Source organism: Poecilia latipinna, unplaced genomic scaffold (assembly GCF_001443285.1).
Source record: "Poecilia latipinna isolate Pla-1442-1.1 unplaced genomic scaffold, P_latipinna-1.0 Scaffold1500, whole genome shotgun sequence".
NCBI classification, from domain to species: Eukaryota; Metazoa; Chordata; class Actinopteri; order Cyprinodontiformes; family Poeciliidae; genus Poecilia; species Poecilia latipinna.
In genome coordinates, this window is record NW_015114116.1 from 75,535 (window position 1) to 87,080 (window position 11,546).

General features: G+C 36.5%; 1 protein-coding gene and 1 long non-coding RNA gene across 6 annotated transcripts in view; one reads left to right on the top strand and one right to left on the bottom strand.

Annotated features, from left to right (window-relative positions):
* Positions 1–2,473: 2,473 nt before the first annotated feature.
* LOC106963176 (uncharacterized) lies at positions 2,474–7,861 on the bottom strand. Of its 5 annotated transcripts, XR_001428140.1 has the most exons (9): positions 7,767–7,861; positions 6,285–6,348; positions 5,779–5,854; positions 5,578–5,604; positions 4,747–4,855; positions 4,587–4,650; positions 3,735–3,775; positions 2,885–2,941; positions 2,474–2,618 (listed from the first exon to the last, which is right to left on the bottom strand). It is a non-coding gene; the product is annotated as an uncharacterized LOC106963176 (long non-coding RNA). The 5 variants fall into 5 exon arrangements; XR_001428138.1 differs by having other exon boundaries at positions 4,587–4,855; XR_001428137.1 differs by lacking the exon at positions 4,747–4,855 and having other exon boundaries at positions 7,767–7,859.
* A 775-nt stretch (positions 7,862–8,636) lies between these two features.
* exosc5 (exosome component 5) overlaps positions 8,637–11,546 on the top strand; it is a 7,362-nt gene continuing 4,452 nt past the window's right edge. The window contains exons 1-6 of the mRNA XM_015057935.1: positions 8,637–8,873; positions 9,362–9,475; positions 9,578–9,699; positions 10,405–10,545; positions 11,166–11,255; positions 11,331–11,456. Coding sequence (XP_014913421.1) covers positions 8,660–8,873; positions 9,362–9,475; positions 9,578–9,699; positions 10,405–10,545; positions 11,166–11,255; positions 11,331–11,426 — 777 coding nt within the window. The 5' untranslated portion in view covers positions 8,637–8,659 and the 3' untranslated portion in view covers positions 11,427–11,456. The remainder of the gene's footprint in view (positions 8,874–9,361; positions 9,476–9,577; positions 9,700–10,404; positions 10,546–11,165; positions 11,256–11,330; positions 11,457–11,546) is intronic.

Consider the following 11,546-nt stretch of genomic DNA (forward strand, 5'->3'; position numbering starts at 1 on the left):
TATTTTATTTCGATTGAACATTATTCCGTAAGAAAACCACAAGGTGCAGCTCATTATATATTAAGCAATAAAGTGCAGTCGTTCAGTTTGAACCCACAGACAGCTCCGCGGGCGCTTCGTCACCACCAGGTGAAGGTGAGTTTGTAGAAGAAGTCGTAGCTCTTGGACAGGAAGCTGCGCTCGGGCACGTAAGCCTCGATGCTAACGTTGTAGCCGCGACTCTCGATGTCCATCTTCACGCAGTCCAGCAGGTCTCTGACGGACGGCTCGGCCTTCCACGGCCCGAACGTCACCGCAGACTCCTTTCCGGCCTCCAGGCTGTTTACGGCGTTGTCATAGAAACCCAGGTCGTCCTCAGTCCGCATGACGCAGATGAGGATGGTGGAGCGGCGCGCGGCCACTGCCTCCGCTCTGGCAATACGGATCAGAACCTAACAGAAGATTTTAACATTTATAAGGGCTTCTTGCTGATGTGTAGCTAATTGTAAGTTCATTTTTTTCCCACAAATAACCGCTGTGTCAGCCTTACTTGATGTCAAGTTATAGTCCAAGACCGACAGAGCGACTAGTAAAATGTCACAATTATCATTATATATTAGCGCAAATATCGTACAAAATTTCTTATAAATAGAAAACTTTATTCGAGCCTAGAAAACTTTATGAGAGCCTAAAAAACAACTAAAAAATACATTTCACCTCACAAGCTTACCACCACAATGTGCTCATACACACACACACACACACACACGTCCCCTCCATGGGCTGCCACCTTATCGTGGTGGGGGGGTTTGAGTGTCCCAGTGATCCTAGGAGTTGTGCTGTTGGGGCTTCATGCCTCCCAGTGCAGACGGTCCCAGGTGAGGAACCAGACCAAGTGCAGCCCAAACATCCCTGATGATGAATACGACCGTTGGAAACAGTGGTTGTACTCGCCCGTACATGTTGTCCCACCCTGGAGCCCGGCCGGGCTCAGCCCAGAGAGAGCCTATGGGTCACCACCTGAAGGTGTGAGACTGAGAGGTTCTGGCTAGAAATAGTCGGACTCACTATATAATTAATAGGTTACCTAATTTACACTGGGGAAAAAAGTATTTAGTCAGTCACCGATTGTACAAGTTCTCCCACTGAAAAAGATGAGAGGCCAGTAATTGACATCATAGGTGGACCTGAACTATGAGACAAAATGAGAAAAAATATTCAGAAAATCACATTGTCTGATTTGCAAATACACCCTTATTTTCAAATAAATTCTTTACATTTATTTGCAAAAAAGGGTGGAAAGTAAGTGAACAATAATTATTTATTTAAATAATTTATTTCCAAATAAATTCTTTAAATAAATACTTATTTTCCACCCTTATTTGCAAATAATAAGTATTATTAAACTATTTATACTATTTTTAATTATATTAACGGGGTAAGACCGCCATCTACTGGTAGCTTTGGTGGAAAAAAAGTAGTTATTTTCCACCAAAACTACCAGATATTCGGGAAGATAAGGATATGGATTTATGATGCATTGAACGAGATTAAAATTCACATTTTACACCTTTTCATGCTTCCATTTGGGTCTCAGCTGCTTCTAAAAACAACTCAATCATTTTCTTTTCGTTTTCTCCTTACAACAGGCTCCAGATAATATGGCAATAAAAGTCTCCCAGTGTCATAAATCCACAAATAACTTATAGTTATGTGATCAATTTAATAAAACTGGAAACATGTTTCATATAAATAATGAAACATTCTAAAGTTATTCACTTATTACGCAATGAAATAATTAAATTGGTGAATGTAGTTAAAATTTGAATCAAACATATAATAAAATATTTTTATCAATATTATTGCTTCCTGTATTGAAAAGCAGTTTCTCGTCCAAATATCCTACTTTACTTGAAATAAGACATAACTAACTTTTCAACAAGCTATAAGAGCTTGTTTTAAGTCAAAATGTCTTAATATTGAAGAAAACTGGCAGATTTTTTTCACTTTGAACATGGCTGGCAGATTATTATAAGTGAAATAATCTGCTAGTACTTATTTCTCTGCAAAGTTACTTGTGAGTTAGCTTCGTCTTATGTCAGTAAAGAAATAACAGAGATGTCCAAACTACATAATTGAACAAAAATCTAGTGATTTACCACATAAATCCAAACTAAAAATTATTTCCAGTTTAACTTATTTAAAATGTCAAACGCCTCCATTTCAGATATTTAATCATTTCTAATTTTTAGCACCTTGGCACACTTCCATATGCGTTTATTTTTACAATTAACGTGTCAATTCAGTTTATTAATATAGCACCAATTCAATTCGGCCATTACCAATGATCCTATTTAATTCAGTCAACTTCAGTTCACTTTTGAAATTGGTTTAATTTTTTTTATTAATTTAAACTCCGACTGTATTGAGCAAAGTAAAAACTGACTTTACATTCCCTCTAATAGCAGAAATGCATACATAAATGAGACTTGAGGATTCTTTGATCTTATATTTATTTTTGTACAAAAGAAAAATCTGCTTACAAATTACTAAAGTTTATATAGAACAAGAAATATTCATTTAGTTTTAATCTGGAGATGATGATGCATCAAAGCAAACTCCCCTCAGCTGGTCCACGACTGCTTCGATCTGCATCTGAAAAATATAAAATAAAAATTCATGTTCAGCATTTAAGTTTCTACAGTTCTGATGCGCCAGAGTCCCTGCATGTTTGCAGGCATCATGTCCCCAGTGAGTCTCCTACAAAATGCTGCTAGAGGCTCACTGGGATGGTTTTTGATTTCTGGTCAACTCCACAGCAAGTCAGGAACATCGGATCCTGAAAGCCTTGGTATATGACCAAACTGGACAGAATGTAACCAAACATGCAGCTTCAGAAACTCACCTGTGACAGAATCCCTGTTTAAACTTCACTTTACAACATCCATGCTTCAGCTGAACCCTGGGGGGGAAAAAAATCAAATATCTGAACAATCTTATCCTAAATATTAAAAGAAAGCATACATTAGGGATGCAAACAATTGTCGATCAATGGTTCATTAAAATGAGTTTAAATCGATTAACTAATAACGTCCGCTTAGTTATTCTTTCAGTGTTGTAGTTTGGCCGTCATCCAGCAGAGGGCGCCGCTGGTCATCCTCAACGCGGAGCCGACCGGTAAAAAAACAGCAACAAAAATGGCGGCGGGCAAATTCCAGAGTGGAGAAAGGTAACGGTCCGAACAGAGTCCGTTATGCCATGTAAAATGCACTTTATGCGGTTCTGTTAGAAATATAAACACTCTACAAACTCCTCAAGTTTCACTTTAATATCGCTCATTCAGATACGTGGCATCAAATTCTCATTCTCAAAAGCTACTGATGTGCTACTACGGAGTTTAATAATGTGAGAAAAGCCATAATGTTCTGTTTATTCAGTCAATATTTCACACAGTTGACAAAATGTTGAAATGTAATGATTTATTTTTAAGGAAATCCTTAATTTTATTGAAAGACTTTATACAAGAGAAAAAGGGCCTCCATCTATGAATCAGTCAATTAAAATCATCTTTAGTCAGGAGTTTGGTTGTTCCAGCCACTATTCCAGGACTGCCAACATGGGGAGCTGGGAGACCAACGATGCCTGATGCTGATTTTTTCTTGCACTGCTATTTAAACAAACCAGCTGATGAAACAACTGGCTGCAGACACCGCAGTGCTGCTTAATACTTAACACAGACATTAAAAAAAACTTACAGAAAAGCTGGATCTCATCAGATGATGCTCAGCCCCAGGAGCTAAACAGGAATGAAAATAAAAACGAAAAAATTAAACATATTGGCATAAAAGGCCATTGTAAGGGAGTAGCACATTTCCACAAAAAACACTAGACATTTTAACACAAGTTTTTTCAAGGACATTTGAGATATTCTCAAAATTACTCTGTCACAAATTTTCAATTTTTGGAGCTCAAATTGTATTTTTTTTTCTGGAAAATTATTCAGCTCCAAAAGTCAGAAATTTAAAAAAAAAAAAAAAAGGGAAAAAAAAGTTGAGATTAATCTGAAATTTTCTTTAAAATTAAAATTTCTGAATTTGATCAATCCATTTTTCAAAAAGAAATATCAAACTTGATTATTCTCAAAACCTTTATTCTTGAAATGTGATTTTTCCAAACTCATAAGTGTTCAATTTCTTAAGTCTCAACATTTGAAGATTTTAATCAAATATTTTGACTGAACGCAAGAATTTTCCAGGAAAAACAAAATTCTGAACTCCAAAATTTCAGAATTTGTAAGAAACTCCCCCTGAATTTTGAATATCCAAGAAATTTTATAGTAAAAAGGATTAGAGATTATTCTTGAAACTTCAGAACTTTTAGCTGAAAATGTAATTTTTAAAAATCTACAATAACTAATCTGCCGTTGGAGCGATGAGCTTGTTTCAGCTGAAATACCAGGACTCCACACACAGGCAGCATGAAGACCAACGATGCCAGAAGCTGAGTTTCTTTAGCACTGACCTTTGAACTAACCAGCTGATGCAGCAGCTGGCTGCAGATACCACGCAGTGCTTTTTCCATAACAAACGTTTTCCAGCCCGACTTACCAAATCATCCCGCCGCCATCTTGCATTCTGACGCCGTCTGGGTCATTTCTGCCACACCTGTGACCTGAAACACACGTCTCTGTTAAATCTGGCCGATAATCCGTCTTTCTGAAGCTTGTCCTCATGTTGTTGTCCTGCAGTTGTATCCCATAATGCTCACAGCAGAACACCTGGGTAAAGCGAAACCACAGATTTCCTCTTTGAGGCATTTCCAACGACGTGGCCCTACATGAAGGGCCCGTCGGGATAGACCTCAGAGACACAAAGACCTAAAAACGAACGTTTTTATTTTACACGAAGCGCTGCATTAGAAGAAAAACGGTAAAATTCAAAACAATTTTTCTGAAGTTTTTCTTCTGGCTGAACGGGTTTTTTTTTTACCAAGTCGGTATCGGGTCGATTTTTAGTTTCAGATTCCTCAGCTCTGCCTCAAAAAAAAAAATTATTCTGATCGACACTTTAGGAAAAATTCACACAATTTTGTTTTGTTTACCATTTGACATGTTGATGCGTTATTACAGTATTTTGTAGACGCTTATAAACTTTGTCCAAATTCTGTTTGAACAAAATACAGAGACAAATAAAAGGTCAAAAGTTTGATATATTTCTTATTTCCCTTTGGGATCAATGAAGTACTTTTGAATTGAACTTTAAAGCATCTTTTGGCATCGTTCAATACAGAATGTTAAAACATTAAGCTTCAGTTTGAAAAATTTAAAATATCCAAATATTACCCCACCCAAATCATGTTCTGGAATAACGTATCAACTAACAGGAAGTCGTTGGACAGATTGCTGAATCAGGTGGTTTATAAGCAAAAAAACACTGAAGATCAAAAATAAACACGGATCCAAATTCAGGCTGAATACACATTTTTGGATCATCTTCTGGATTTTGAGGCGTCAAATTGAACAGCCTGGATAATCTAAAGTAGTGGGCCGATTATAAAAGAAATGACGTTAATCTTCATTTTGCACAGTTTTTCACTCACCTCGTTAAAGATGGCCGACGGATGAACCTGCAGGAAGCAGAGCGAATACTGATGAGAACGCAGAGCGGTAAACGCCACGTCTAGTTTTCAGTGCTGCAGGTTCAGTCGGGCTGATTTCACTCAGGCTTCAGAGCAGTTGAACATTTTACGCCATTCATCATCACTTGGAAAATTCATCCACTGCATACAAGCAGGACTTACCCAGCTGGCTTATGCATAAGATTACATCTAAGAGCTTCGAGGTTGATGGGTTAAGGGTTAAAGGTCATCCCAGCACCTGTGGAAGAGAGGAAACTTTAGTTTCTTTCAGTCATTTAAATCGAACAGACAGGTTAAAGGTCAGAGGTGTTAGTTCTCATAAGTAACGCTGCTGCAGATGATTGACAGCAGCGGGTTGCAAGAGAAAAGTTTGCTCTGCGCACTGTGTGAGCCTCACAGCCCACCGTACAGGACCAGAGCTCACACCCTGCTGCAAACCCACTGGATACAGAGTCAAACACTAAACATGATCAGAACCAGAACAACGATCTGATCCAGGAGTGTCCAAACTAAAAACCAACATCTATATTTAAAGGCCAAATTCGATCCATTTTGATCAGTTTGAAAGGATTTTTTATATTTATGACTGGAAGTGAACCTGATAAACACATTTTTACTTTTTATGAGAAAACTTATTGTTGATTTTTCAGATTTAACCTTTGACCTACCAGATGTGGACCAGTCGGTGACTGGGAGGTTCACTGGCATGATGGTCCAGCTCTGAACTTTTACCTTCAGGGGGAAAAAAAAAAAAGAAAGAAAAAAACAAATCCAGTCAGTGAATGTCAATCATAATTTGTGTATATTATGTTGCAAGAAAAGTGGGACTTTCCAACATCTTTATATGGTCAAACTACAGCTGGGTGATTTGCCTTCAAGATACATTTCACATTTGTTTTTTAATCCAAATATGATTTTAATCAATTTTCTCCTTATTCTAAAGAAATTACAAAAGCTAGGAAATATTTTCAAAATGTGGATTATTTCACTCATCCTTTCTTGCGGGTTGTACAGGCAAAACTGAGAATTTTTGTTTTATTATAAGAATATTAGTAGAATAAAGACAAAACTTTACTAGAATGTCTTAAAAATACGAGGAAAAAAGTAATTTTAATGAGAAAAATAGATTTGGATAATGAATTGTTATTTTTAGCGTTGGAGTTTTCATAAAATTACTTCAGTCTCTTGATATTACGACTGCATTGTTGTAACATTATGACGCCATTAATTTAAAAATTATCCATTTATTTTGTTGTAGAGTTGACCTGAATTCAAAGTCCAAATATAGAAGCTATAAAATTGTCAAATTTAATTTAACCGATAAAAATCGATTTGATCGCCCAGTCCTAAATTAAGCTTTATTGAATTACTGCAGGTTTAAGTGTGCCAGGCCTCATTGTCACCATTCTGCCACCAGAACTGCAGAGATGAAAGCAAAACCTGATTTTCTCTCTCCACTGCTGCTCTGGGATCAGTCCACTGAGCTGGAGAATCCCGGATAAATAAGAGCAAGCTGTGGTCAATCCATCAAAAACATTTTAAAAATATGATATATTCTGCGTGAGTAACCGATTTAATTAGTTTAGCCTACAAAACTGCAGGTAATTTGACATTAATCTGATCTGCACTTGTTTTAGATTGATTTTAAGTTGCTAAATTATTTCTCCAACTCTTACAACTATTTAGCGTGAGACTAATCTAACGTTCGTTGTCGATAATTTACTTTAAAGTCTCTTAAAGTGTTGCTAAAACTACCGCGTATATTTGAAATCGCAAGATCCGGGTTCGATTCCCAGCCGGGCCACGTGTTATCGGAAAAAAAACGAAATAAAATAACCGCATAAGTATGGCGATAACTACAGCTAACGCCAAACATTTAACATTATTCGTAAACATACCACTCTACGAGTAATTTTACGAATTAAGTCCCTCAAAACAAGCCCAACATCAGACAAACTCGGGCTAGCTTAAAGCTATATAGCAGCTAACTAGCACGCTATTGCTAAGTACGAGAATTCAAAGCGGGGAAACAAACATGTCTCCAACACAGTTCAGCCGTTTATCAAACCTGCATGCCGTTAAAGCAGCGGGTGCAAATATGTCTGTGTGAGATCTGCTAAATCTGGATTAAAAAGTAGATTAATACTCACTCATTGCTCGTACTTTGACCAAAACTTTCGCAAGTCAGCGGACGAAGAAAAGAGAACCTCACGATGTGCGACAGGAGTATTTAAAGGCCGCGTTACGTCAGTTCAAGCCGCTTTTAGGCAACAACATAATAGGAGGAGTTCCCAGTCCTCTTGGTAAACAAAACCGATCTTTATTTCTAGAAAGTTTGATTTCTTTACGGGCGTTGTCGTGCAGAATCTTGACTGGGTAAAAATACAGTCTCTTCCACACAAATTCATAATCACTAATAACGTCAAAGGAGTTTCTCTTAAAAATATTCACAGAGAATACCCAACCAAATATTTTCTTCAAATATAAAATTGATGCACATATGTCCTCTTCTTTCTGTAAATTTCTTTGCTCACAGAAAATGTATAAAAGACTCTTCTATTAATCTGATTTCGTTTCGAGCAAAGTTTTAAAGTGTTAAACATTTTTTGATGTTAAATTAAAACTATAACAATTAAAAGTGCTTGTAGTGCTTACAATCTAACTTTTAATTCACGTTTTTGCTTTTCTTTTTTTCTTCTTATATTGTTTTGACCTTTTTTGTTCTCATGTCGTGTTGTATAAAACCTTTTCAAATACTGCTTCGACGTATAACTGCGACGTTTTAATTTATTATTATTTCGAAACGTTTCGAAATAATAATCATGATAATAATTGCTGTTATTTTGTCTGTGAAAAAAATCTGAATAGGAATAATAACGACGATTGATTAGAAAATAAAATTTGTGTACACTGCCATCTGGTGGTCATATTAAAGAATGACAAGTCGTTCAACTTCCGCTCTGAACTAACAATTCCGGGAACAAACAATTAAAGACTTAAATAAATGTCAACACACGGGTTTCGTAATTAGTATTATAATTTCATGATACTAATGATGTTAAAAGCATCGCATTTGAAGTTAAAAGAGCAGTTTTTTGAAGGGCAAAAAACGATGACGTCATTTAGCTGCGACAAACATCGTCTCCACCGTGAAGGCAGCATGATGGAAGTCTCTCCTTCAACTGTTTCTCTCAGAGAGTTCGGGTGTGAACAAACCTTACTGTCCCGTCCTGATGGATCGGCGTCCTTCGTTCAGGGTAACTAATTAGTTAAAAAAGTTTTTCCCCGTTCAGCCTCAAAAACAGTCAAAATGGTCGACAGATTATTCAACTGTTACTATTCATGCTTTTGTTAACAACGCCTAACTCTGCGGTAAATGATCAGATTATGGACAAATCTCACTTTCTCTCTTCAAGATGCCTTCACCACTCTTGTTTAAATGTATACAGTAACACTCAATAGTTTTGGAATAATGAAAATAACAGATGCATTTCATAATTCAAGCAAATTCTTTAACAAATGCATGTCTGATACGCTGCAGATTAGTTTCTGGACTGAATCCTAAACTGGGATTATTGAAAGAAGTTGTTTCTAATGGCAGTTTTAAACTCAACTGTCATTACATAAGCTAAAGCTACAAAGTTTTACAACATAATTTTTGTGCCATTTCCACAGTGTTTGAGAAAAGTTGTATATTCATAATTTTTTCTTATTTTAATTTTCTTTATTCTGCCTGTTTCTACAGGAGACACCAGTGTGATGGCGGGAGTCTACGGACCTGCTGAAGTCAAAATCAGCAAGGAAATCTACGACCGGGCAACCCTGGAGGTTCTGGTTCATCCCAAAGTGGGACTGCCGGGTAAGTCACAGTAAAACAGTCAATAGAAAAAGTACAGACAATTTTTTGATTAAAAAAAAAAAGTCAATGAATCAGCTGCTTCACACTCATGTTTACTTTTAGGTGTGAGGGAGCGATCACAGGAACAATGTGTGCGGGAAACGTGTGAGGCGTCTCTGCTTTTATCTCTCCATCCTCGCTCGTCGCTCACGCTCATCCTGCAGGTGCTGCACGACGACGGTGCCGTATCCTTCACTGAAAACGGTTCTGTTGGTTTGGAGCACAGCGGGGAAGCAGCCAGTTACATTTACTGGAGTAACATCTTTCAAAACATTTGTTTTTAGGAGTATCTTTACTACGTTGTACTTTGAGTCATTTTATCATGAGTATTTCTGCTCTTACTTGAGTAAAATATTTGGACTTTCTACTCACTGAATGAAAAACAAACATGTTTTAACCAAAATTCACCAGACACAGACCTGCTGTTTTTGTTAAAGTTTAATCAGTTTTTTATTGAAAGAAACTGATTTGGAAAAAAACAATTTTGCCTGATTTTATTTTTTAATTACATTATTTAAAATAGACTTTATTGGTCCTCAAGGGGAAATTGCTTAAAGGCTCACATATTCTCCATCCAAAGTGATAAATATTAGTAAATATAACATTTATAACAACTATATACATAAGTGTGGTATTTTAAGTGTTTAGTTTTGGTCCTTAAAATACCAAAATTTCCAGTTAACTTTAAATTTTGGTCCATCTGATCATGTAATGATTGATAATTTGATCAGTTGCTCAGCAATTTTTACCAAATACTTTTTTACTCTTACTTGAGTAATTTCTTGGCAGCTACTTTTTACTTTTCCTTGAGTAAAAATAAGTGAGTTTTTGGGTTCTCTAAACCTTCTGGCTGATTGGTGCCGTTCCTCATTCCTTACCTAAAAGCTCAGCTCCTGTCCTGCTGTCTGAACGCAGCCTGCATGGCCCTGATGGACGCCGGCTTGTCTATGAGTTGCCTGTTTTGTGGAGTGACCTGCGCCATCAGCGCAGACGGTGAAATCATCACAGACCCGACTGCAGCACAGGAAAAGGTAAATCTGAAGCTCAAAAAAGCAATAAAAAAATTAATCAAACTCAGATTATTCATGGCCTGGAGAGGAGCTGGATTTCTCCTACTTTTACTTCTTTAAACTTCTCATAAATAAAAAAGCTGGCGGCAGCGTTTAAAACACTTCTCCTGCAAAACAGCTTTGTAAATAGAGCTGCAAATTACAATTATTTTAGTAACAGATTATTCTAGTGATTATTGGATTAAAAAATCGACACATTCTGAATATTTTTAATTTAGCCTTTTATACAATATTAGAAATACCTTAAAAGATGCAAATAAATAATTCAGTTCATTTGTTAAACAAGAAAATAAACATGTTATTGCCTAAAACACAACAGTACTTGACTGAACGCTTGATCATTTGTAGCAAAGGATGAACCTGCTGTTAAAACAAAACAGTAAATATATAATATATATATATTATTCTTCCTGTAACTTATCTTTTCTTTAATCTGTAAACTCCAGTTAATGATTAATCGATTGTAAAATTAGTTCACGATTAATACAATAATCGATTAATCGTTTATTGTAAAGTTGCAGGTTCTGTACATGTTTGTCTGCAGAAGTCAAAACTCGTCATGTTTTTAAAATTCTCTTCAGGAAAGTCGAGCTTTGATGACCTTCGCCATCGACAGCAAAGAGCGCAGAGTGATGATGTCATCAACCAAAGGCTCGTTCTCGGTTCATGAGGTTGGTCATTTTCTTCGTTTCTGACCCGTCTGTTGCCCGTCTGACGGTTCTGATTGGACTTTCCATCTTCCACAGCTGCAGCAGTGCATAGCCGTCAGTCAGAAAGCGTCAGAGAAGATCTTCCAGTTCTACAGAGACTCCGTCAGACGCCGATACTCCAAGAACCTTTGACCCAATCTGTTTTTTTTTGTTTATATATATATATATATATATATATATATATATATATATATATATATATATATATATATATATAGAGTGTGATAAAAAAAAATATATACACTCTCTGTG